This window comes from Maylandia zebra, linkage group LG19, assembly GCF_041146795.1.
Source record: "Maylandia zebra isolate NMK-2024a linkage group LG19, Mzebra_GT3a, whole genome shotgun sequence".
Classification (NCBI taxonomy): domain Eukaryota; kingdom Metazoa; phylum Chordata; class Actinopteri; order Cichliformes; family Cichlidae; genus Maylandia; species Maylandia zebra.
The window spans coordinates 23879701-23903454 of NC_135185.1; the positions used below are offsets into that span (position 1 = coordinate 23879701).

General features: G+C 40.0%; 1 protein-coding gene across 2 annotated transcripts in view; it reads right to left on the reverse strand.

Moving 5' to 3' along the window:
- Positions 1-23754, reverse strand: part of dph6 (diphthamine biosynthesis 6) — a 56452-nt gene that overhangs the window by 3688 nt on the left and 29010 nt on the right. The window contains exons 11-15 of one of the 2 annotated variants that reach the window (XM_076877475.1): positions 22723-22852; positions 22422-22596; positions 6511-6759; positions 2366-2568; positions 1870-2001 (exon numbers count right to left, since the gene is read on the reverse strand). In XM_076877475.1, the coding sequence (XP_076733590.1) occupies positions 2404-2568; positions 6511-6759; positions 22422-22596; positions 22723-22852 (719 nt within the window). In that variant the 3' untranslated portion in view covers positions 1870-2001; positions 2366-2403. Of the gene's footprint in view, positions 1-1613; positions 2002-2365; positions 2569-6510; positions 6760-22421; positions 22597-22722; positions 22853-23754 lie in introns of those variants that run through there. The other variant, XM_004540357.4, reaches the window with a different exon arrangement.

The following is a 23754-nucleotide window of genomic DNA, read 5'->3' on the forward strand; positions in this document are numbered from 1 at the left end:
TTGCACACCTCTCTTTAGCAATCTTTCTATGCTAACGCCAAACCACATGACTTCTTGTAATGTGAAAGTTTTCTTGTAAAAATGAACCCACAGAGAATTACCGCGCCCAGCTGTAGCTCTTGTCAGTTCTGCTGAGGCTTACATTGTTAAATTACCTACATTTTATTTTATTCAATTTCTGTTACTCATTATGCAAAATAACGGATTTGTTTCTAATTATATATTTTTTTCTTTTGTTGTAAAATAAGACTATTTAGGTCCATCAAAAAAAAAGATTTATTTTCTTGAGTTGTGAGGTTCTATCTTTGAAGGAACCTTTCTATCGTAAGTAACAAGTTGAGACAAGATGTTTAAAGGTTTCATTCGAACCATATGTCATGTCTATCAACTGTGAATCCTAACGCAACCAAAGAAAGGAGGGGGTGTGCAGTCACATTTTGCTCCAGTGGTGTCTGTCTGCCCGCTGTCAGCGGCAGTTGCAGCACTGTGACTGCTTGCGCCAGAGGTGTTACTTTTCCTCCTTTGACTTTTTGGATTCATCACCCAATGAGCACAGGCTGTGACCCATAAAAAAGCCCACGGGTAAGCTTCCAGGGCTTAGTTGTGCATGTGCTGTACGGGAGCAAATTCTACCTCAATGATGAGTCAGTAAATGGTTTGAGGAAAGCAGTGTGTGCGGTCCATAATCAAAGAAACAAACATGTCAAGGGTAAATATCTAGGTTGAGCTTGCTCCAGTTCACAAATGACCCGGTAACACGGCTAACAGTTTCTATTAAAACAACAAAATCTGGAAAAACAAGCTTTTCCTTTTGTTGTGGATGACACAAGAAACAAATGGAAAGAGTTGTATATAATGAAACAATGTTCAGTAGCAATTATATAATTAGGTAAAAAAACAAACAGCTCTGCTTGGCTGGCACACATATATCAAGACGTATTCTCAACAGAGCAACCTTTTTCTCATTCATTTCTGGTAACTGTAATTTCACATCCTCAAAGTGATGAGTTATGTCAAAGCTAAAAGTGACAGTAAGATGGCTGGTTTGGCACAAACTCAAAAATGTTAATTAACTGCTTCAGAGATGACTTGACAACTGAGCCTATGTGATCGATGTGCTCATCGCCCTTTTTCCCTCCGAGAGAACATCTCTCAGGATAAAACAAATACCGCTCCACGTTTGTCTTGACAAGAACCTAGAATCCTGGGACGACAATATGGCGGCGTATGAAAGTGTAATGATGACAAAAGACTGCCAGCTGCTTGGGTTACTGTACACAGTGCAGACACAACAAATGAGTTATAATAATTAAACACAGGAAGGAGTTGAGATCCTCAGGAGAGACGGTTTCCTTCAATACTTTATGTTGACTTAACCAGTGTCAGCTCAAACTTTCTTTGAAACAAGAGCGCAGAGAGAGACAGCGAGTCACTTTGTTTTCATTAATACAGTGATGTGCAGCTTAACTCAGAAGAGCAGTATATCTCACACGTGTTCCTTCTAACAAAGCAGCCTATTTAGGATAAATCCTCTTAATGGGCGCACATATTGGATCACTTTAAATGCACGTATGTGTGTGTGTGTAATGTTACAAGTGAAGCCCGTGACATACCTTTAACAATCTGCTGTGCCAGTGAGTGGCTGCACTTGAAGAACACCCTAGCACACTGTGGCACCAGCTTAGCATCCATCTTCTTTGTGGCTTTCCTGAATGCAGTGCCAACTTCTTCTGTTACATGCTTTACATCAGTGGCCTCCAAGTTATCACCATGGACAGCCAGGGAAAGTGAAAGCGAAGCACTATGGCTGTCAGCAGACAGTAGAGTGTAACACTCTATAGATCCACAGGCTATCTTTGTAGTCACGTGACAGGAAGTCCTTTGGGTGGGATCGTCACGAACTGCAGTTGCATGAAGCTCAACGGCTGCACCCTTGGGCAAGGCAGGTACCACAACGACCAATAACGGCACACGTCTGATCGCAGAGTCCCACAACAAGTCCTGCAATGTAGACAGATGGTACTGAAATGAATTGGGTGGCAAATTATATACTATGTTGTGTTACGCACTACAATCAAATGTATGGCCCTCCTGCTGAGTTTCACGCTGCGTCTTTGGAACAAAAACACTACTCCATCAGCATTATCCCAAATGCTACCACACGGCAGTAGGACAGGCTTTTTACTTGAAAGACTGACAGACTATCAATTAATGTGAGACTGGGAGGTGACCCTTGGTAATGATAGTGTACAAACAATTCAGAAAGAATCCATCGTGCTTGCAGCCACCATGAATAAAACACATAAATGCATTCATTTGAGCTTCATGCACTGACATGGCAGGTCCTATCAAAATGACTTCTCACCTTTCTAGGAAGATCATCCACAACATGTGACGGCAGTTTCACCGCACGCATTTAGAGAGAAATGGCCTCCAATTTAACTGCAGGGCCAAAATTTCTCCTTTTTTTCCCCCTCCTCTGGACTGAGGGCCATTAGCACTAACAAAATGTCTTGGAGCAGTGCTACAATGTGGCCCTCTAATAATACTTGGCTGTGGCTTCATCTGCTAATGGGAGAGAAATGAGTGTTTTATATAACCGTCATTTCAGTCAGAGTCGATAGGGCAAAAACACTTAACCCCCCCCCCTTTCAATTTGCTGGATCAATTTTCATCCACTTACACCCCACTTCGTAAGTGCAGAATAATAACAGGTTACTTACATTTTATTTTGATATTCACTCACAAAAAGAAGAAATCATTGACAAGCCACATGGCGGCCTCTTTGTCCCTTCAGCAGACAAACCTGTCATGACCCAAACCGCCACATTCACTGAAGTAGCACTTACCTTCAGATAAAACTTCAGCAAATGCTTAATTGTGTATCAACAGCTAACCTCTTGACTTGGAGAGTTAGAAAAAGAAGAAAAAAAACATGAAAAATGCAGGTGTCCACAATGAGTGTGTGTAAAGAGGTTAGGTTAAGATTTCGCTACTCTTTACTGATTTTGAAGAGCGCTAGCTTGCAGTGATCAACAATAACAATCTCAGAAGGAGAAGCAGAACAATTACCATGTGATCTCAAGCCTCTTAGCATGTCAGACAAAGTGACACCACACATACGTGTCCTATGCTTTGATAAATGTTATATTAGCACTTCTGGCTCAGGCTAGGTATTTTCCTAGAGGGAACTGGTTCTCCACTTGTCAATAGTGATTGAACAGAGGACTGAGAGCTGAAACTGAAGAGAAGAATGACAGGACAGAGGGGTCTTGCTCAGCCAGGCTTAAAGGCCACCCTGCGGGGCCTTGAATGCTAAGATGCTATACCCCACCGACTGTCTACAAGGGACTTCAGCGCAGTGCTCTAGCCTCTGGCAGGACATTATTGTCGCAGCAGAGTTGCTGACTTTCTGTTAGAGCTGTCTGTTAATGTTACATCTACTTCATTTTGCCTTTTTGTAATCGATGTACCACAATGTTAGAATTCATGGGATGTTTATTCAGCGGTTCTGTAAATGTGTTTAAATCGCAAAATTGTGTATGTTTCTGCATTTGTGTGTATGATCTGTGGATGCGGATCATGCTTCTCTTGCAGTGGACTGAGAGGGGAAGAACTCACGTCTACCTGGGGAGAGGTTATTAATGACATTAAACTAATAAAAAATCTAATTTGATATATGGTGGAGCTGAGTGCTGGAGAGGCAAGTGGGGCAGGCTGACAGGTGGCTGCGTGTAGATGGTTCAATTCTGCTATACGCAAGCCACTTAGCACGCTCATTACTTCATGCCAATTCATTTCCAGGGCAGGCAAACACTCCCCCTGTGCTCTCTCTGTAGGCAGCAGGTAAAAGCATATAGTCTGAATCTGCTGCGCTCAGCTCTCCACACTGATGGGGTGTGACCTGCTTCTCCTTATGTTTGTTTTCTTTCTCCCCACTTTCCTCCCTCTAACTCACGTCCATGTGCCTGGAGCGTGTGCAGGGTTGAAGGGCCAAGAGGCGTGAAAGCCGAACGGTAAACACGGTAATAAGGAAGTGGTGTAAAGGCGGGGAACAGCAGGGAGCTGATGGGACTTGCTCTGCTTAGCCAGTTCCCCTACATTTCCTGCCCAGCAGGATGCCTTCAGCATGTGGTTCTATGCCTCAGCACTTACTGTAGTGCTGTCAGTCTGCTATAATATCCCTTCCCATTCACTCCCTCATTCACTCTTCTTTTCTCAAGATTCCACTCTGAAGCTCATCAGACTGTTTTTGTAAATGAAACACACAGGGCCATGTCAGTGAGGCGAAAAGTGGAAGAATATGAGGGTATTTCAAAATCACAGCAGAGGCCACAGTTCCTTAAATCTCCCGTAGTAAGCATGTTTACTGTGGTGTACAAAAAAGAAACTTTGTACACTGCAAATTCAGCGTTTTATTTCCAAATTTCAAAACCAAACATTTCTTTAAGAACCTCTCGTCTTTTGCAAAATAACTCGACGTTTGTGCATGTGCAAATAAAGTTCCATTTAAACCTTAATAGACAAAAAAAGAGAAAAACAACAACAATTGAAAGCTGCCATGCTTTCAGAAGCTATTGCTGCTAAACAAAGGGATGTCTGTTTAACATTTATTGACTTATCACATCAACATCTCCCTGTTCATCAACCCTTCTGCACACACATGCACACAGACAAACAGGCTCTTTGTGGTTTAATGCACCGTAAATACAATTTCACACTTGTAGCGACTCCAGTATGCTCCCAATTAACCCTGCAAGCTTCTTCATCCACCTGATTAGAGAAATTATCAACGCACAACAACAACATGGCCCTTTAGCTTCACAAACACACTAGGCACTGGTGTTTCTTAATATTATAAAATTGCACTTCACAGGTCTGCTGGGCCTTTATATCTTTGCATATAAAAGAATAAGACCACATAATCCAACACGTTTTTCTAACTATTTTTTAAGTGTAATATCTTAACAGTTTTTAACCTCACACAGCATGTTGTTATTATTTTTTTTGCTAGTGAGATGCATATATTTACATATCATCTGTATCCTTTTCCCCTAAAACTATTTTGAGCTTTGTTTTGAAAAGGCTTTATAAATTTGGTTTAATAAGTCACTAACTTATAGCTACTCATAATTTAAGCACTTGTCTTTGTTCTTTCGTGTGTTCCCTGTATTTCTTCTGCTGTGTGTTATAAATCTACAGCACAGAGAGCAAAGTGTAGGGGTCAAGGGAAGATGACATGTCAAAAGCTAGACCAAAGACAAAAGGTGATAGAGCACAGAGTTAGGCTAGTAACCCAGCACCCTGCTTATAGGTGAGGCACCCTGATCTGTCAAGTACTGTTGTTTAATTTGGAGTCAGTTGAAATTAAAATGTGGTCTCCTGGTAGCAATCCCAGGTCAGTTGAATGAATATTTTCATTGTTCTGACACATTGCTTGGAAGGAGACCAGATGGATGGAGTTGTACATCTTCAGTGACCTCTGATATGAACCTAGTCCGGTTGCCCCCCAAAGCATTGTCCTCAGTTAGCCCTGTTATTATGTGAATGACTCACTCAGTACTTCAAATTTCCACTACACTGTCAATGCTTTAAAATTCTATTCCAATGTGAGTTACAAGGACAAGCAGAACAACACTAACCTAATCACTATACTAGACTTATCTATATGACATGTTTATATTTTAGAATTCAGAAATTTCTAGTTTTATATATACACGACTGCAGGATTTAAATAATATTTGGAATTTTATATTCTGGTATACTACTAAATACTGTTAACTGACATGATGTTGACATTCTCTATCCACTCTTTAACAGTGTTCGCCACTCCACCAAGCCACATGTTGGAGGTGGGCTCCTGCATTTCTCCCTAAGGCCCTATTCCCATGGCTAGAGAGATTACTGTGGGAGGAGAAGGGCTGCCAAGGGAGACTGGAGCCCCTATTAGATGTATGGAGTGGCGTTGTAAGCCTTGGCGGTAGAATGAAGGGAAGGATGGAGGGAGGTGGCAGGAAAGAGGGGTAAGGAGGGAGATAAGCTGCTCTGAGAGTTGAACGGAGCTCCAAAATGGTGTGTGGGGGCAAAGGATTAGGGAGGCTCTGAGGAAGACATCTGCTTCTGTGCCAAGCTCCACATTATCAAAGACACCAGCGTTTCCCACATCATCAACTTTTCATGAGTGCACTCACTGGTAAATATCAGTAGCAGCGGCTTGGGTCTCAAGGGGGCAAAGAGGGGCGAGAAATCTTGCCTTATTTCACAACTATAAACCACAATTCTGAAAGGCCTCTCTGAAAAACTTGGATACCAAATCAAGTTTCTCTTCTTTTACTTATTCATTGATGCATGGATCCCACTGTCTTGTAATCCATTAAACATGTGTTCATCTTATGTGGGTGTAACATTTTATAAGTATGATCAATATTTCCTCTGCATCCATGATAAAACAGTCAGACATTGCTCTGGCATAAATTTTACAAATAAAAATCTCACTCCAGAGTGACTGACCTTCTCTCCTTCTGTGGCTCTCAGCATGCTCTCCCAGACGGCACGGATGATCTGGATGTCTTGGTGCCTTGTAGTGTAGCAATGGGCCTGGACAACATGAGCCAGAGTCAAGCTGCCAATCACAGCTTCCAGAACCTTCTTCATATGGCTGAAGGACAAGTGAGCCTGGGTGTAGGTGGCAGCTTTTACCAACTCCATTTTACAGGGTACCAAAGCAATTTGGCCAGAACAGAACACCACGTCATTGATCTGGAGAAGAAATATAAGGAAAAATGTTACAATGGTATGGTAAAAACCCAGACTAAGCATTAACAACCCACTATGTTAGCTGGGCATATTGAAGGCTGTGTGTGGACAGATATTATCAATAGGTGGAGTGATGCAGATAAATTTAAGCATACTGAGAAATCAGCAGGGTGCATGCTAGAATCTGATGGAACATTAGCCACAAAATGTGATATCCATGGATTAAAAAGAAAATAAATCTTAGTTTTCATTATGTTTCACGTAAGGGATTGGTTCAATAGATACAGTTGCATTTTTAGATGTTTTAATAATTGTAGCATATTATCTTTCTGTGGATTTAGTATCTTGATCTCACATATAAAAACTAAGAAGGAGCAGAGCATTTCTAGCACCAGCCACCTGACAGGAGTCACTGCTGAGCACCAGAAACAGTGGGGATATATGGTGTCAGAGTTTGCTTCAAATTAACTGATAACAATATCTATTTTATTAGCAAAATTGTAATAAAAGACAAACAAATTTAAAAATTTCTCCTGCTGCTTGGTAGGAGGAGCTAAAACTGCTCTTTTGAAGCTGAAGGTTGCCGATGCCTGCCATAGTCTAACCTAGCAATCCACTGGATCCATCTATCTTGCACAGTTAATCTGGGTCCAGGTAATGGAGGAGCAAACCAAGTAGAAATTCACTTTTCTCTGGTCCCTGCCTCCAGCTCCTCTGCTGAGATAATGTGGCGTTCTTAAGTCAGCCAAGAAACATAATCTCAGAATATCCAGCGTGTCCTTGATCCATCGTCTGAGTCTCCTCTTGATTGAACATGCCCAAAACACCTCACCTAAATGCTGTCCAGGTGGCATCCTAGATGCCAGAACCCCCTTCATATGGAAGAACAGTGATAGACACCCTTTTAAGGAAGCCTTTTTTTAACTATTAGCAGAGAGAATGAATGTAAAGTGACCAGTAAATTCCCTGCCTTAACATACAGACTCACTTCTCTTTTTCCAAAACGATACAGCAATTGCAGAAATTGAGATAAATCATCCATCTCCCCATTCACTTTGTGTCCAAGACAATTGAACTCCACAACTTGAGGTTCTTCCCAAAACTCAACAAGGCACTTTACCCTTTTCAGATGAGAACCATGTCCCTGTTAGTTCTCATTCAAACCACTTGGCAAACCCAGAGGTCACTGCTTGATGAAACCTAAGGCAGTTAATGGGTTTAACTACATGTCCATAGGTGTGAATGAGAGTATAAATGGTTGTCTGTCTCTCTGTATTAGCTCTGTGAGAGAATGGTAATCTGCACATGGTGTACCCTGCATGGATGGATGGGTGGACGGATGAAATTATCATCAACATGTATGGAGGAGGTCAGTAAAGAGGTACAACATCTGGAAAGCATCTAATTGGCAACAGCTTCTTTTTTAAGCATTTGTTTTTCTATCCACGCAAAGAACGTGGATAGGAAAACACAGAATGGAACAACATCAGTCATGGATTGACCTCCCCAGACCCCGAATCTAAACATTATCGAAGCAGTATGGGTTCATCCTAACAAGAATTCATGACTAGCGGAGCCCCAACGACTATAGAGGTCCCTGGGATGGATTTGAACCCACGATTGCTGTGAGGTGCTAGTGCTACCCACAACACAACTATGATTCATGATCTCAAAATCAAAATCCCAGCAGAGACAATGGAAACATAAAAATAAGCAGTGTTTAAAACGTGCAATCAGTCCAATTCAAAAAGTTGTTTTATTTCTCTAAAAAAGTACAATACTGAAAAAGGTGCTATAATCAGATTAACATTAATTATAAGCATGTTTGATTAGCAGTGAATTAATTAACAAGTTATGCCCCCCCATTTTCAGCATCTTATCACCAACCATTCTCATTTCACAGTTCTTAAACAAGCTGTTTTTTAGTGAGAGGTCTGCCAATATATCTCAGTGGCACCAGTGTTATTTATAAGCATAATTAACTTAATAAGCTCAATTTTCTTTTAATACCTCTGTTAGAAATAAGCTCCTTGCATAATGAAACCTGAAAAAAATCTATCTGTTTAATGCAGAGAGACGAATAGGGCTGAGGAGCGGCATTAAGGAGGTCAGGTCTTTAGAGACCTTGTAGCTCACCAGTGCTCGAGACTGGATGGCATTAGTGCTGGACACTGGCTGATGGTCAATGCAAATAAATGCCGATGATAAGATGAAAATAGCATTACTCTGAAGGATCCGGATCTCCAGGGAGTAGCAGCCCAAAACAAGGTATTCTACTAATTTGCAAAGACCTACTTGGGGGTCATGTATTTAACTGCAAGATTACCAGGGTAAGCATGAACTAAAAGTCATATTTAAAGGTCTTCTTTCACGCTTTCGGTGGCTGCTTTAGTGTGTTATGTTACTATCTTCCAAATGAAAACACTGGTGAACTGCTGGATTGGTGGCCGAGGCTTTTCCTCTGTTAGTTATCTACATCACATGTGCAGACGGTTGCCAGCTCACATGCTTTTGGGTAGCGAGACATGTTTTTACGGTTGGTCTCATGCTCTCACACCGCCCAAACACATCTCAAATGAAGTCTCACAGGTCAATTTGATCAAACCCACAGACAAAGAAGCTTTTAGTTTGGGGTTTTAAAGAATAATCTGTGTTACTATTATGTTGAGGAACTGTTGAAGAACGAGCAGTTGCATTGCAGCCATCTGCAGCACAGGAGAGAGTTTTTTTTTACGATGAAGCATGTAAATCAGCTAGTGTAGTACAGTAGACAGCCCTAATGAAAAACGAACCTGTAATTTGTCTACGAAGGGCTCTTTGAGATTGGACAACCCCTAAAGTTCTTCTCCTCCACACTCACTGCAATTCAAACTAAACTTTTTCTTGTAGGATTCACTTCTAATTGGTCCGCACAGATGGCACTTTATTTAATCTTGAAAACCTGAAGCAGGCCGTGTACCATTTAGAAATTCCATTTAAAACACTAACAGGACAACATGCTACATAGCCATTTAGAGGTCAGACGCAATCATGGCTATTTCCATAATCAAATGTGCCTTCCATGAATCACAACTCCTGGCCTCACTTTTCAGCTCTGATGAATCTTTTGCTTCCATCTCTGCTGCTGCAAATTACTGGAACAGTGACAAGAGATGGAGAGAAGACAAATGCAAGCAATGTGAGCGAGTGAGGGGGCAAAGAGAGGGGAGATAAGGCCTCCAGTGCTTTCAAGCATTTGGATCAATCACCGGATCACTTACCTGCTACAATGATCTACCCAAGAGCCAGCGTTACTGTGACTGGCTAACATAAAAGCCAGATTCCCACACATCAACAACAAATTGTCATTGGCGTTCCATTTATGAGCCATCAAATGCCATCATATCCACTCCAACAAAGAAGAGCTCCATCAGGTTGGATGGGTGGCCAGAATCTTTTAACAAGCTCATCCCCTATGAAAAGACCTCACTTCTTTCTAAATTCATAAAGGCCAGCTACAATTTGTCAATTTGAATATCAAAAGGGTCTAGCATGGGGTCCCTTGGCTGTTAAAGGCAGACTCCCATAGCTGCTCCCTAGCAGGTGTGTGATGATCAATTATTAAGGATCCCACTCTGGTTACTCTTAGTGGGAGGTGAAACTGGGGATCTGGGGGGTTTGTGGTGGTGGGGGAACATATTTCTGTGTTGAACCTGGATGGGAGAGAGACAGCAGAGAAGGGAGAGCGAATACTATTTACATAAAATTAACAGTTCAAAAGAATGAGTTCACACACCAATCAAACTTGTTAATTGACTGTCAATGGTGTGTCCCTGAATATACAACACAACTACATTATTCATCTTAGGCCTTGACAGGAAGACAGTCCAATTTGCATGGGTGTTCTAAACGTGATCAACAACCACAATGCCACATGCATTTTTAATAGGCCAGAGATGGGATCCTTTAATATTCATAAGGGTCAAACAATTGCATATGACATTAAACTTTCTATAACAAGGTAAGTATTTTTCAAATGCTAGCCTTAGTGATCTAAATGGCCCGCAGAGAAAAGGGAGAAAGTGCTATCTTCCAGTCTTCACAGTGAATCAATGCTATATGTCCACGTTGGTTCATTTTATTTAAATATCAAATAATATTAGCTATGTATTGCCAAAATAAGGTTGACTGAAAGTTGATTTAATATTAGTCAGTTGGTTCCGAGCTGGTTTTATTTATTTCTTCATTTACCAATGTTTGAGAATAACACGCATCATTAGTTTAAACAACCATGTTGAGACATTTTTCATTATGTAACAATAACTGAGATTTACACAGCTATAATAACAAAACATCAAACTTAAAAAAACCCTTCTTGAACGATCCGTGCTTCCAATTTACCGAACAACTGAGAAGATAAAACATTTTCCAACTAATTTGTGTTTTTGTGCTGTACTTTACTGACCTTTATTCCACGGTAAAAACAATGTGATTCTTCTAATGAACCCAATGACACATCCAAAGGTCACCAAATTCAAAGACATTTTTTCCCTCTCTGAGAGGCGCAGACAGTAGAACGTATGTAAATGTACTCAGGAAGCGCCTGGCTGTGTCCACTCCCAGTCCTTAACAGTGTCTCGTTTCAGACTGGTGTGTCTGAGGTGTTTCTAATTGCAGTTTGTGTCAAAGGGTTTCCAGAGATGACCAGACAGTGCTAGACTATATTCACATCGGTGTCGAAGCCCTCTGGGCCCCCATCCCGTTGAAGACATCTCCAAGTGTCATTAGCAGAGCCTTGGAATGGTATAGATGAACTAGGCAGGCCTGGATAAAATGACCTGGTATTGATGAACAGTCAGGCTTTTCTGCCTGGTTCCAAGGACAGAGAGGTGGAAAACTGCTCCACCACTCCTATCAGATATGCTAATGGTCACATTTCTCCCCATTGAGACCTCATGCATAATTTAACTAGGAAAATGATAATACAAAATGTGTAAAATAGGTTAGATTAATATGGTGTAACTTTTCCTTTATCCAAGGACATATAACAAAGCTAATGGGGCAATGGCAGTACTATATCAGCTACACTGTCAGTAATTAAATGCAAAATGTAACTAATATTTGGGAAATTTAATTTGTTAAAATGCTGTTGCATGTTTTTTATATAGTGAAGACTAACCACGGAGTAAGAGTAAGTAAAAGGCAACTTGTTCATTGTTGAAGCGTTACATTGCACAGGACTTATGACGATTTTTGAAAGCTGGAAAATGGAACAGAATAAAATGGTAAAATTGTATGATGTGTAAGAAGCACTAGACCACATGTAAACCCACAATACTGCGATTAAATGTTATTTGAAACCCTAAATTGATGTATAAGTTATAAAAAACACTTTTATTGGAAAATTCTTTGGTTTACTTTTAATCCCATATGGAGCATTTTTAATGTGACAAATTTTTCTTTGGTAATTTTCTTCTTTTCTTGAATACTTTAGGGTTGGCAAATAGCTCAAAATAGTTCAAAATCTGGGGATCAAAAACTGAGGTTGAAGTTTTGAAGTTTTGTTGAATGTATTTAAGTGCATATATTATTCCTGCTTGTTGGCGCAGATTTGATATGCAACAACCGTTTAATCCTTGTGTGGTGGATGGCAGTTTGTCAGGGATGTGTGCTGTGATTTCATCTCAAACTGGCTTCAAGTCAGTGGGGTTCTTTCAGCATTAGTGAATTCAAAGCAGATCACGTCTGGGAGTGGGAAATGATAAGAAATGGGCTCGTGTTGTGCCACGCCCTGAGGAAATCCTGCCTCTTCTGACACCTCATTTCGAAAATACAAACCTTTCAGGAGAACCACAACCTTTCTCCCTTCTCCCAAATCTTTCACCATGTTAGTCTTCTCATTTAAGGCTTCATGGGAAGGGGAAAAGATATTTGCCTTTTTTTTTATTCCCTCCTCTTTTTTCCACTCTCTTTATTTTTGTCATCCTGTTTGTGTTCCAGTTTGAGCCTAACCCCTGTATGCTCAACTGTCAGACGACATCAGTGTTACTTAAACTGCGACATAAATAGCCATATAAATTGCACAAAGAAGAGGCATTTCTGAATGCGTGCTCTCAGGTCTAAAATGAAACATTTATTTTGAAAGCAATCCATAAACATATGTTGAAGACACAGTGACAATTTTAGCAAAATATGCAATATTACGCAAGTATAATGACCCAGTGTTGAAGCAATGTGTGGTCAGTCTGAGGGGCACTGGCTATTCCCCAGCCCCCCACCCTCACTAAGCTCATCTGTATTTTTATTTTCTGTCTGTTATGTCTGCCCTCGACATGCCTACTCCATACACAATGAACCTTGTGGAAGAGTAACACTGCCATGCCAGCTCTAGTCAACTTAATGCTGGTCAGGAGCTGCCAGTCAGTACTATAACCAAGGTCAGAGGAGCTTGACTGCTGGATGCCAAGGGACACACACTGGAACGTCAACAGGCATAAACAAAAGACAAAACAAAAAAAGTAAATGCATCTTTCCCCGTCATAAAAAATGTAAACTTAAAAAAATAAAATAAAATATGTGTTGTGTTGTGTTTTGCTGGACACATTTATTGCTGCTAAAATGATGTTAAATTTAAGAAATACGATCAAATAAACATAACAAATACTTCAAACTGATGTAATATAATTGTGTGCTGCTTCAGACTACTGTGCCACACCAGAGTTGGGTTGAAAATGAAGAGTGATGGAGGGGCATGGGTTTTCATTGCGTTAGGCAAAATGCCCTGCTGCCTTCAACTGTCCCGACCTCACATTTTTTGACAAATTGGTTGTGAGGCTTTTACGACTGATGCACATATCGCAAAAATCATTTCTGCCAAGCTTCCTCTATGACCTGCCCGTGGGACATGACAAGCCTCTCCATGCATCGCTCTATCAAGCCGAATCTTTCCAGGACAATGCAAATTATGACAAATTCCATCATCCTGCATTATGCGCTTTCCCGCTAATCTCCCTAATTCGAGAGAATCGGGGAGGGTCTCGCTGTTTCAGCTGAGGGGCATGTTGTCTGACTGAATGATGCTGAAACTACAACCCTCATCCCCCGTTCTTTCTCCCTCCCCAGCTGCGACCACCTCGTCTCTTCTGTCTTTTCATATTTTTCTTTTCCGTGAAGCAACATTTCTTAGTCTGGCTGGTAAGAGAAGCGTCAACTTAACCTGGCCACAGAAGAATTATGTCAAAATAAAATGCTATAGCCGTTAAAGTGTAACTGTCAGGAGTAGTGAAGTTAAACAAGTCTGTGTGTGAGTGTATATGAGGTATAACCAGCACAGGACCACGGTGTGAAATGTCTATTCTGCATGACACAGGCTGAATCAATCATTCTGTGTCGCAGCAAAATGAAGCTGCTAATCGAGCGAGAAAAGTCCATACACATACACACATCCTGTCTTGTCTATCCTCTAGAAAATTAATTTTTTGCAGTGGACACAATGTGTAGCTTAGTGTGGAAAAATAAACAACAAATTAAACATTTAAAATAAGAAGACTAGCTGACAGAAATATGATAGAGAAACTGCAGCGCAGAGCAAATGAAATGTATTCCTTCTTCATCTCAACAGATGGCAGTATGACTGCATTAAAAAGGCAGCTGGCACATCAGCCATGGCGCAGATACTGTATAAAGTCCAGTCAAAGCACGGACATTCTGACCAGACAGCATCAGAGTCTCCGTGGATTTTCGTTTCATTTCTTTCTTTCTTTTTTTTGACCAAGTTAAAATATTCACAGAAACAAGCCACAAATACAACTGGTGAATTGCAGGATCGTGGATTTAAAAAACAAAACAAAAAAAGAAACAATACGAGGAAAATATATTTTTAACATTCACTTGATTCCACTTTGTATTTTTTCATTTTATCAATGAAACGCCAACATAGCTGCAACGTGACATTAATAATATAAAGAGGAACAAATCAAAATCACAAAGATGAAAAAATATTTTAGTAAAAAAGGGCACAAGGATGGATAACGTCAAATAATAAACTATCATGTATTATTCCTACAGTATGAGTATTGTATAATAATATAACACTATAGGAAAATATAAAAAAGCATGGTTCGTAAAATGCACCAAATCCTAGGTGAAAAACCTAGAAGAAAATTAACAGCTGTGTGAGTGCATCAAACTTAGCTCAATGCATTTTGGCATGCAGAAGACATTGTGCAGTCTATATTATATTAAATGAACATCTCAAATTCATCATATATTACCGATACACACAGTGCCTGACATTCTCTTTCATAACATTTCTATAGGAAAAATTAGAAGAAGAAAAAACACAATAAAAGTAAACATGCTGACACATGCCAAAAAGAGGTGGCAGTATATTATTCATCTGCAGTACTTTTACCTCAGCAAAGCATACTTTGATGACAATGGCATTTTGAAAAATGAATAACCCAGGTTTGAAGCTACTACTTACAAGAACTGCTCTATGTGAAATTTATGATAGAGTGAGGGTGTAAAATTAAAAAGATGCAATACTCATTTCTAAGCTAGTCACTTACAGCCATGTTTAATATGTTGAACTTGTGGAATAGCTGAAACACAGGCATAACAAATATAGAAATAGCGTATAATGGCAGCTGTATTAAACTCTTTCCAATATTGAATTCAATCATCAGTGAGAGTTAGATTCAATTAATGTTTCTGAGCTGACTGTTTGGCTTTAAAGACTTTGGGTAAGAATAAATTGTTGACAAGGCGGTGGGTTACAATTCCTAATGCTGTTACTTATTACTGTCTGCATGTCACCACACTAGCATGTATGCGTGTTGGTCACTGTATTGTTCTGTCTAGATTTGCCACACATGTAGATTTCACAAGAAAAGCGTCTTCCAGACCCTCCCAATCTGTGTGTTTGCATGTGCGAGTGTGTGTAGGCCCCGTCAGCTATGCCCTCTCGTCACTGCTGGGGGAAGAAACACACCCGGGCAGCTCTGAAAAGAGTGGCTAGTTACCATAGTAATGGGATGGTCATACGTCTCTCCTCTCTCAGACAGTGATGGAAGTGGACAGGACACGCTGCCATGCTTTTTATCTATGCATTTGGTATTCAGTTATTTCATTCCACAAATAAAAAGCTAAGCCATCCCACCTCTCCTTTTTCTGTATTCAAATAGATGGGTGAAATGCGAAGTAAATAGTTGGATATGGGGTAATAATTCACACATGGGACTACAAATAATTGATGTGTTTTGACTGAGTGTTTGTGATTGCAATTGTAATAGCGCGAGTGTCTTGGCAGATGTCTGCGGTGGTGGGATCTTTACATGACGCTTTTCAGATGCCTTCTTGATGTCTCTGAACCATTCACCCCTCCACTGCTCATCAGCAGTGACAAAGTGAGAAGCAAACAAGGATGCATTCACATACACACACAAACACATACAGAAATAGCAAACAGACAAACACACACACACACACACACACACACATGTACCATGTGGTTCTCTCAAATTAAAAAGCAGAGACTACTATTTATCAAGTGTAATCATATTCATACACCACAACTGATTACATTAATCTACATATCATTAAATATTCTAGTGCATTCCCTACATACAAACCCCCAAATGTTATATATATATATATATATATATATATATATATATATATATATATATACACACACACATGTATATATCCATTTTTTTTTTTAACAAATTGAAGTTTACTTATTTGTAAAACTACAAAGATGACTGACTTTTGTAGATGCTATCCACTAGAGACACAACTCAATTTCTTGGGGGAATCAAGGTCTTTGTAGCTTTAATATTTAATTGTGTGTAAAGACACACTTACGCAATGTGTAAAACTTATATTAATATATTGGCATCCTTGTCTGTATACTATGTACATATATAAGGGGAAAAAAAGAGAGACGATAACTGTGGCAATGCTGTCCCTGCTTCCCATGGCTTGTTGACATGGACCAAGGCAGTCAGGCACCAATAATACATGAAGAGCTGTTCAAAGGCAATTAGGATCAGTTGTCATGGCTGGGCCCATTAATGAGTGGGAGTGTGGCAGGGGCCGAAGCAGAGGCACAGCGCCGGCAAATGCGACCGCATGAGAGCCGATGTATTCTGACAGATCCAGTCCTTCCCCTGTCCTCGCCTGGTACAAGCTGATACCAGCCTGTACCCACATAGTGCTGCAGCAGCAGCAGCAGCATAGGATAATGTAGCAAAGGACGTCATGCCTTCTGGAAATGACTACTGCCGCGGTAGGTCAGCCTCCACACAATCACAGCAGGAGAGAAAGGGGGGACAAGGTCCAGGGAGGATAGGGCTGGAAAGAATATAATTACCCTTGCTGCTGTGTAGCGCTTCACATAAAACTGCCTCTTCATCAGATTAAAAAGGTAATCTCCTTTGACCTGTCACATATAAGTGTAGACATTTAGAGGCAAAAATGTACATTCCCCGTGCAGTAGCTCCAGCACGGTCCCTAGACGAAACTATGAACCATATTTCAAAGCGGATATATTCCTCAGGATTATATTTGGGGAGGCAAAGGAAGTCCTGTTTCTGTAATATAGGAGAGATTATGTGTATATGTTGTCTGTATGCAAGTAAATATATGACAACATTTGTTAGGTGTACATTTACTGTTGGTTTGAGATGATGCGTGTACGCTCGGGTGTTTATTTTGCTTGCCTTTGCATACATATATATATATATACGTGTATATATATATATATATATATATATATATATATATATATATATATATATATATATATATATATATGCACACATATATATATACATATATATATATATATATTTGCATCTTGCTGAGTTTAGCATGACTGCTGTGTACCTATCCTGTCAATCATGAGTGTATTACATTGAGTCAGCTGTGACTTTTTTTAATGACCAAACCAGTTTACCTTGTCACTCAGACAGAGCCTATCGCAAAGAGCACACAGGTGTGTGTGTGTCTGTGTGTGTCCTTGTAAGACTCGGCCTCAGGGCATACAGCCGACATGCCACTGTGGTAAGGTCTTACCGGGTTTGATCATTGTGTTTTGTGTGTGTCCAATTCAAGTGCAGACAGTTGACCCTGGTGTTAGGGTAGGATAACTAAAGCCTACATAGACAGACTTGGGTGATGCATAGAGACAGGGACTGAATCAATGATTGTTTGGGAAACGCTCTGAGGTGAAGCTTAACTGTCAGTTAAAACCTTTGAGAATAGAAAGACAAAGGTTCAATTCATTGCACATAATTCAGGAAAGGAAACAAGCAGCCTATTCTCCCTGTGCTTATTCTCAGTGAAATAAAAAGATAAAAAACAAACAAATCTGTGTTAACATCCTCTTCTGCAACTTAGGAGCAAGTAACTACATGCGCTAAAGAACACCGCAGCTTCAACTAGCCTTCAATCTCACGACTGCTGAAACCACTGAGCCTTCAAGACCTCATTTTTCATCGACTCAATTACTCGACAACTGTTCCCCTCCTGGCCCAACCCGTTTCCCCCCTCGCCGGTTCATCTTCCCTCCTCCTTAGTTGGAAGTGATCATTTGTTCTTTTATTAAAGTTGATAACATCTCTTGCATTGTCTGAGCATTCAAGCTGGAGAGCCGCCCCTACTGTTCTAGCCTCCAGCGTTTTCATATTATTGGTGCATTATTTCACGCATGCCCTCCTCTTTTATCAAGCGCTTTTGAAGTAATGTTAATAGACTAGAAAATTGAGACATTTATGAAGTATGGGCCATGTTTATGAAAAAATCCATAAAGTATGACAGGGGAGAGGTGAGATAAAAGCAAGGTTTTAATAGATTATGGCAAACAGGGGAGAAGCGTCAGATGCTGACAGGCACCTCCTCCGAGATCCCTCATTTTTTATGGGATTAATTTTGTTGTATTAGAAATGAAGTTAAATGTCCTAATTAATCTGTTCGTGCTGCATGAATACCTCCCTGAACGCAGATGCGTGCACACACACTGGTTTTTGGCTAATTACTCTTCTGTGGTAATTGAGGTAGATGTAGTCTCTGGATGTAGGCTGAGGAAGTTTCGGTAGGTGGGGGCATATTTGATGTGGTAGGGGCCTGCTGAATTTTGCATGCCGGCTCCTTTACACGAGTGAAAAATTCAGAGTGACACCCATAAAACGTACCCACATTTTTACCGTTTGCCAGTCTTTATTTACTTATTTGTGTACATTTATCTACTGTTAATTTTCTGTTGAAGCTGCAAAGAACATATACACATATTTTTGTTTATTGTGTGTCAGCAGTTTCAGCTGCTTACCGTGAAACCACAAAGTCTATTTTCAGTTGTGTTTGGAGACATTTGTCACATTTCATTCAGAGTTCTTTCATATTGTGTTTCCTCTCCATCTACAATGTCAATTATGTTAAACAGACTTAAAGCAATGTTTGTTATTTAACTTGTATTCAATGTAATTAAACTGAAGCTTTAAACAAGCAGAGCAATTTTCTCTTTTGTCCAGCACGGGTGGCCCAGTCTGACTTTGACTCAGCCTGACCTCTCAGCTCTTCATCAAAAGGGCCAAACAAAGTTCAGCTCTTTGTTTTTAGACATTCATGCTCCTGTAAGAAGATTATTCAAATTCTACCGCCTGCCTCAACACACTCCTCCCTTTGATACTAATTGGCAGCGTCAGATACACTTCCCTCCTGATGCCTCACGGTCCACTTTGACAATTCTCAAAATCCAATGCAAATCCTATCGTGGGCTTGTGCATGACAATCTTCTACAATATTGACTGTCACTCACAATTAGGGGAATGAGGCAAGGGGTTAGTGCTCACCAGCAACCTGAGGCTAGCGCAGTCAACTCCCCAAACGTACCTCGCCGAATCTGATCAGTGAGAATAATGTCCCAGCAAATATCCCAGGGGTGAGCCACTTACCTTAACTGGAAAGAGGAGATGTTTAACAACCATCCAGCTGATAGTTTGTCTGTTCAGACATGGTTTGGGTATCGTACGTGCCGCAGTAAATGTTGCTCAGAAGTGAATGTGACTGAACGGCCAGCATTAATTTAAACAGATCTTGCAAGTAAGAGACCCCTGTTGCTAACTCTGACTTTAGTGAATGATGGACCAGTTTGATCCATCTGGCAACTAATAAGCGTAATCTATTATTATTAGTAATGCATTTCTGTGTAAAACATGGAACATAGCCAACTAAAAACAGACTTGTACTCCTTCCCCCGCCTCCTGCTTCTTTTATGTCACTCCAAAAGAATTGCCTAAAAGCTTTCATAAAAGCATTCCATTACTCGTCTTTCATTGTAATGAGAAAATTTGTTTTGATATTTTCCAACTGAGAAACATTCTTTGTCTTAATGAATTGATTGCTGTAGTAAAAGACTGAAATTTCTTATATCTTAATTAGATGATGTAAATTGCGTCTAAAACAAATGACAGCTAAATTTTCATTAGATCCCTGACAAACAAGACAGCAAAACAAAACAATTAAAGAGAAGAACTTTGATACAGCTACGCTCACTAATAACACGATAAGATTACTCTACAGTTCATATCACAGTGAATTCAACCTGTAAACACATGTCTGTCAGGTATGAAACAACATGAAACATTATTAAAAAAAAGGGCATAAATTAAATTAGTGTTTTTTTTTCTTTATGGCTTGCGGCTTTAACCTAAACTGATGCCATATTATATATCAACATACAATACACCAACAGGCCCTCAAGAGGCCCCCAGCTTTGACATTATAAAGGTTAACTAATTCTTTAAATCAAGTCACATCTAAATCTGTCAGCTTACCAGGCCAAGCCGGCGTTCAGTCAGCCTGCCATTTCAGAAAGCTGAAGCAGAGAGACATGACAAGCTGAGCAGACAGATGAATAGACGAATAGAATTTGAAGGTCCAGCATCCATCAAATGCCAATCTATAATGCCATTCCCTATACCTCCACCAGTACCAAGCCTCAATGTGGAGACCTACTGTAATTAAGTCCTGCAGGGGCAGAGCGTTCTGTCAGCAGCCATGTGCTGTCTTTCAAACCAGTGGACATTTGTCAAAAGAATAAACTGATCCCAGTACAGCTGGACATTGATTAGTTTAGAGCCCTGACTGACTACCCTAGATTCACATGGTTAGCATTACTATATATGTATATTATATATACATATATATACTATATATATTTACTATAATTGTTAAAGAAAGGTAACAGAAACCTTTTTTATTTTTCCAGTTGTTTCCATTTTTTCCCCCTCAACTCATTATCTTAAAAATAGCTGAGCTTCACATAGCTGACTGGATTCTCTGGTCATGATTATGATCTAATATTCTGATATCCATTCCCCCCAACTTCCAATCCCTTTGTATTGTTAAATCCCTCTTTTATTCACTAATTCATTTCCGTGGAATGGAATGTATGAGAAGGTTTCTCCACAAGAGCTCTTTGGTCGCTGTTCTCGCCCTGTCCCTGTTGCCAACACTCACCAAGAAAAAAAGTGTCATTAAGATGGCATCACCATGGTGCTGGTGAGAGGAGGGGTGGGACTGCATGCTTGCTCACAGCAAGGGGGTAATTGTATCAATATGTAAAACTCCCTATCTGTACTGAAGAGACGTTAATACATTTTTGATCAAATTAAGCCATTGTAGCGTGGAGGAGGAGTAGACACATTGAGAGACCACGCAGGGGTCGTACGAAGCTCCGTGCACAGCTCTGAACAAACTCTTCTCATTGTTTTCTCAAATTGCTTTGGATATGAACGATCATTAGAGGAATGAAAGATTAGATTGCTTTCCAGAGGCAACATCGCATGCACACAGCTGACATCAATTTCATGTCTCGATGAGACTCCATTGAGGAAATCAAACACTGCTGGCATGTTAAAAGCAAACCTGACTCTGTAGGTTGCATCTCAGGACTCCAAACTGAACTTCGGTGACACACTGGAGAGATTTGCCATCAAGCTCTGAATGAATGGCTAATCCACACATGTTCTCACTCATAGACGGATTTGGCTGCAACATCAAGGACGGTGTGGAGGAGATGGACACTATCCTTGTTGACAGTACCTTGACAAGTGTAATCCTATATAATACACACTGGGTAAACACAACACCAAGCCAACCGTGCAACCACAGCCCACACTTCCTTTTCTCTCCCTTTGAATTCTAGATTCTTTCTGGGTTTGAAACAATATGAAAGAAGTTTGAGTTTTAACTTTACAAACAAGTGCAAAAATGAATATGCACTCCCCACTATGAAAGAGATACATATTTACATGTATACACAACACAAGTCATACAGAACAATCACATGCATACGCACATGTGCATCTCTATATAAACAAAAGACAAAAGAGACGGACAAGCACAATTTTAATTGCCTTTCAAGAGCGCACAATTACAAAGCATACGAATCACCAGGAAGGTTTGTCAATCATCAGATTAATCCTTGATTATCCTTCTTTAATCTAATGCTTACTTTTCTACAGTAATGTTTCCTATTTTTTGCTTGGTCCAAGCCAAAAACTTACTTTATCATTTGGAAACCAATAATTTCTGTGAATAACAGGGCTGAAATGTAAATACTTATTAATAAGTAAATAGAAGACATAGTTTCCCTTTTGGGGATATTTTTCTAGACTTACTCTGAGGGCCTGGCTGTAGGGTCCGATATTGGCTGGGGCCCAGTGGGACAGACTCTGGACGTGCAGAGCTTCTTTCTGATTGAAGCAGCCCTCTGCCAGGGGCTCGGTCCAGTCATGGAGGAGACAGTCCATCTGCAGCAGCTGGCCAGCAGGTAGAGGCACCTGGACACACACCCTACACAAAAACAAGAAGAAAACTGGATGATTGCTGTACTAAAAATAAATAAAATAAACACAGAATAAGAATGAGCTGTAAATGCAGGTTTGAGCAGCGTAAATATTGAAGATGTTTTACACTTACCTGGCTGGAGGGTTGATGTCAAAGTGTTTCTTATAGACTGCATTGAGTTCAACAAAATCTTCCATGTTTTTTACGTACAGGTGAACCAGAACAATGTCCTTCATCTTCCAGCCCCTGCTGTCCAACTCCCCTATAGACAGTAAATACATTGGAAGTGATAATAATATATTATAAATAAATTACACTAGCCTAACATTATTACTGCTTGGTTAAAATATGCATTTTTACAAAAGGCTTTTGTGTGCAATATACAATAAAACAACAGTACAGTACAGTCCAAATAAAATCCAAATGCAAAGGTCTGTGGCAAATGAAAGTGTCTCGCTAAGCACCATTACAGTGAGGTCATTAAGTTTCTGGACAGAATGAAAATGAGATTTTTTATTTTATTTTATGGATATTTTTTAATGTTGTCTTATTACACCACCACAGTGAATTCTACAGCAAATGATAAATATGTTTCAGAGGTTTACCAAAACTTTTTCATTAACTGTTTGGGAATTTCAGCCATTTTTACACATAATCCATTATAGAAAGTATTTACATGATTGACTGACAAGCAGTTTCATGGTCATATGAGACCTGTTCTCTCCTTATTTCATGACAAATTAAGCCGATAAGAGATGTTGTGTTGATCAAATATTGAACATTTGGTATCTTTTTACTGGGATACTTAATATGAGGTCCAAAGAGATATCAACGCATGTGAAGCAGGTCATGATTAGGCTGAAAAACAAAAATAAACCTACAAGAAATACGATTTTTCTTTGCAAGAGCTCAGTCCCACTAGAGTAAAAATAGGACAATAGAAAACCACTTTTGGTCACCAGTTCACCTGGTGGGAGACAACCTGTCTCAGTCTAACTCAGACTGACTGCAATCATTCTCAAACAGATTGGCAAAGGTTAAAGTCAGTCTGCGCTGATGAGTTCTGCTCCATCAAATGATGAAACACACAAACATGAGTTACTAAGGTTTGTGGCTGGTAGTTTACTGCAAATTGCACTAAATTTAACACATTATTTTGCCACT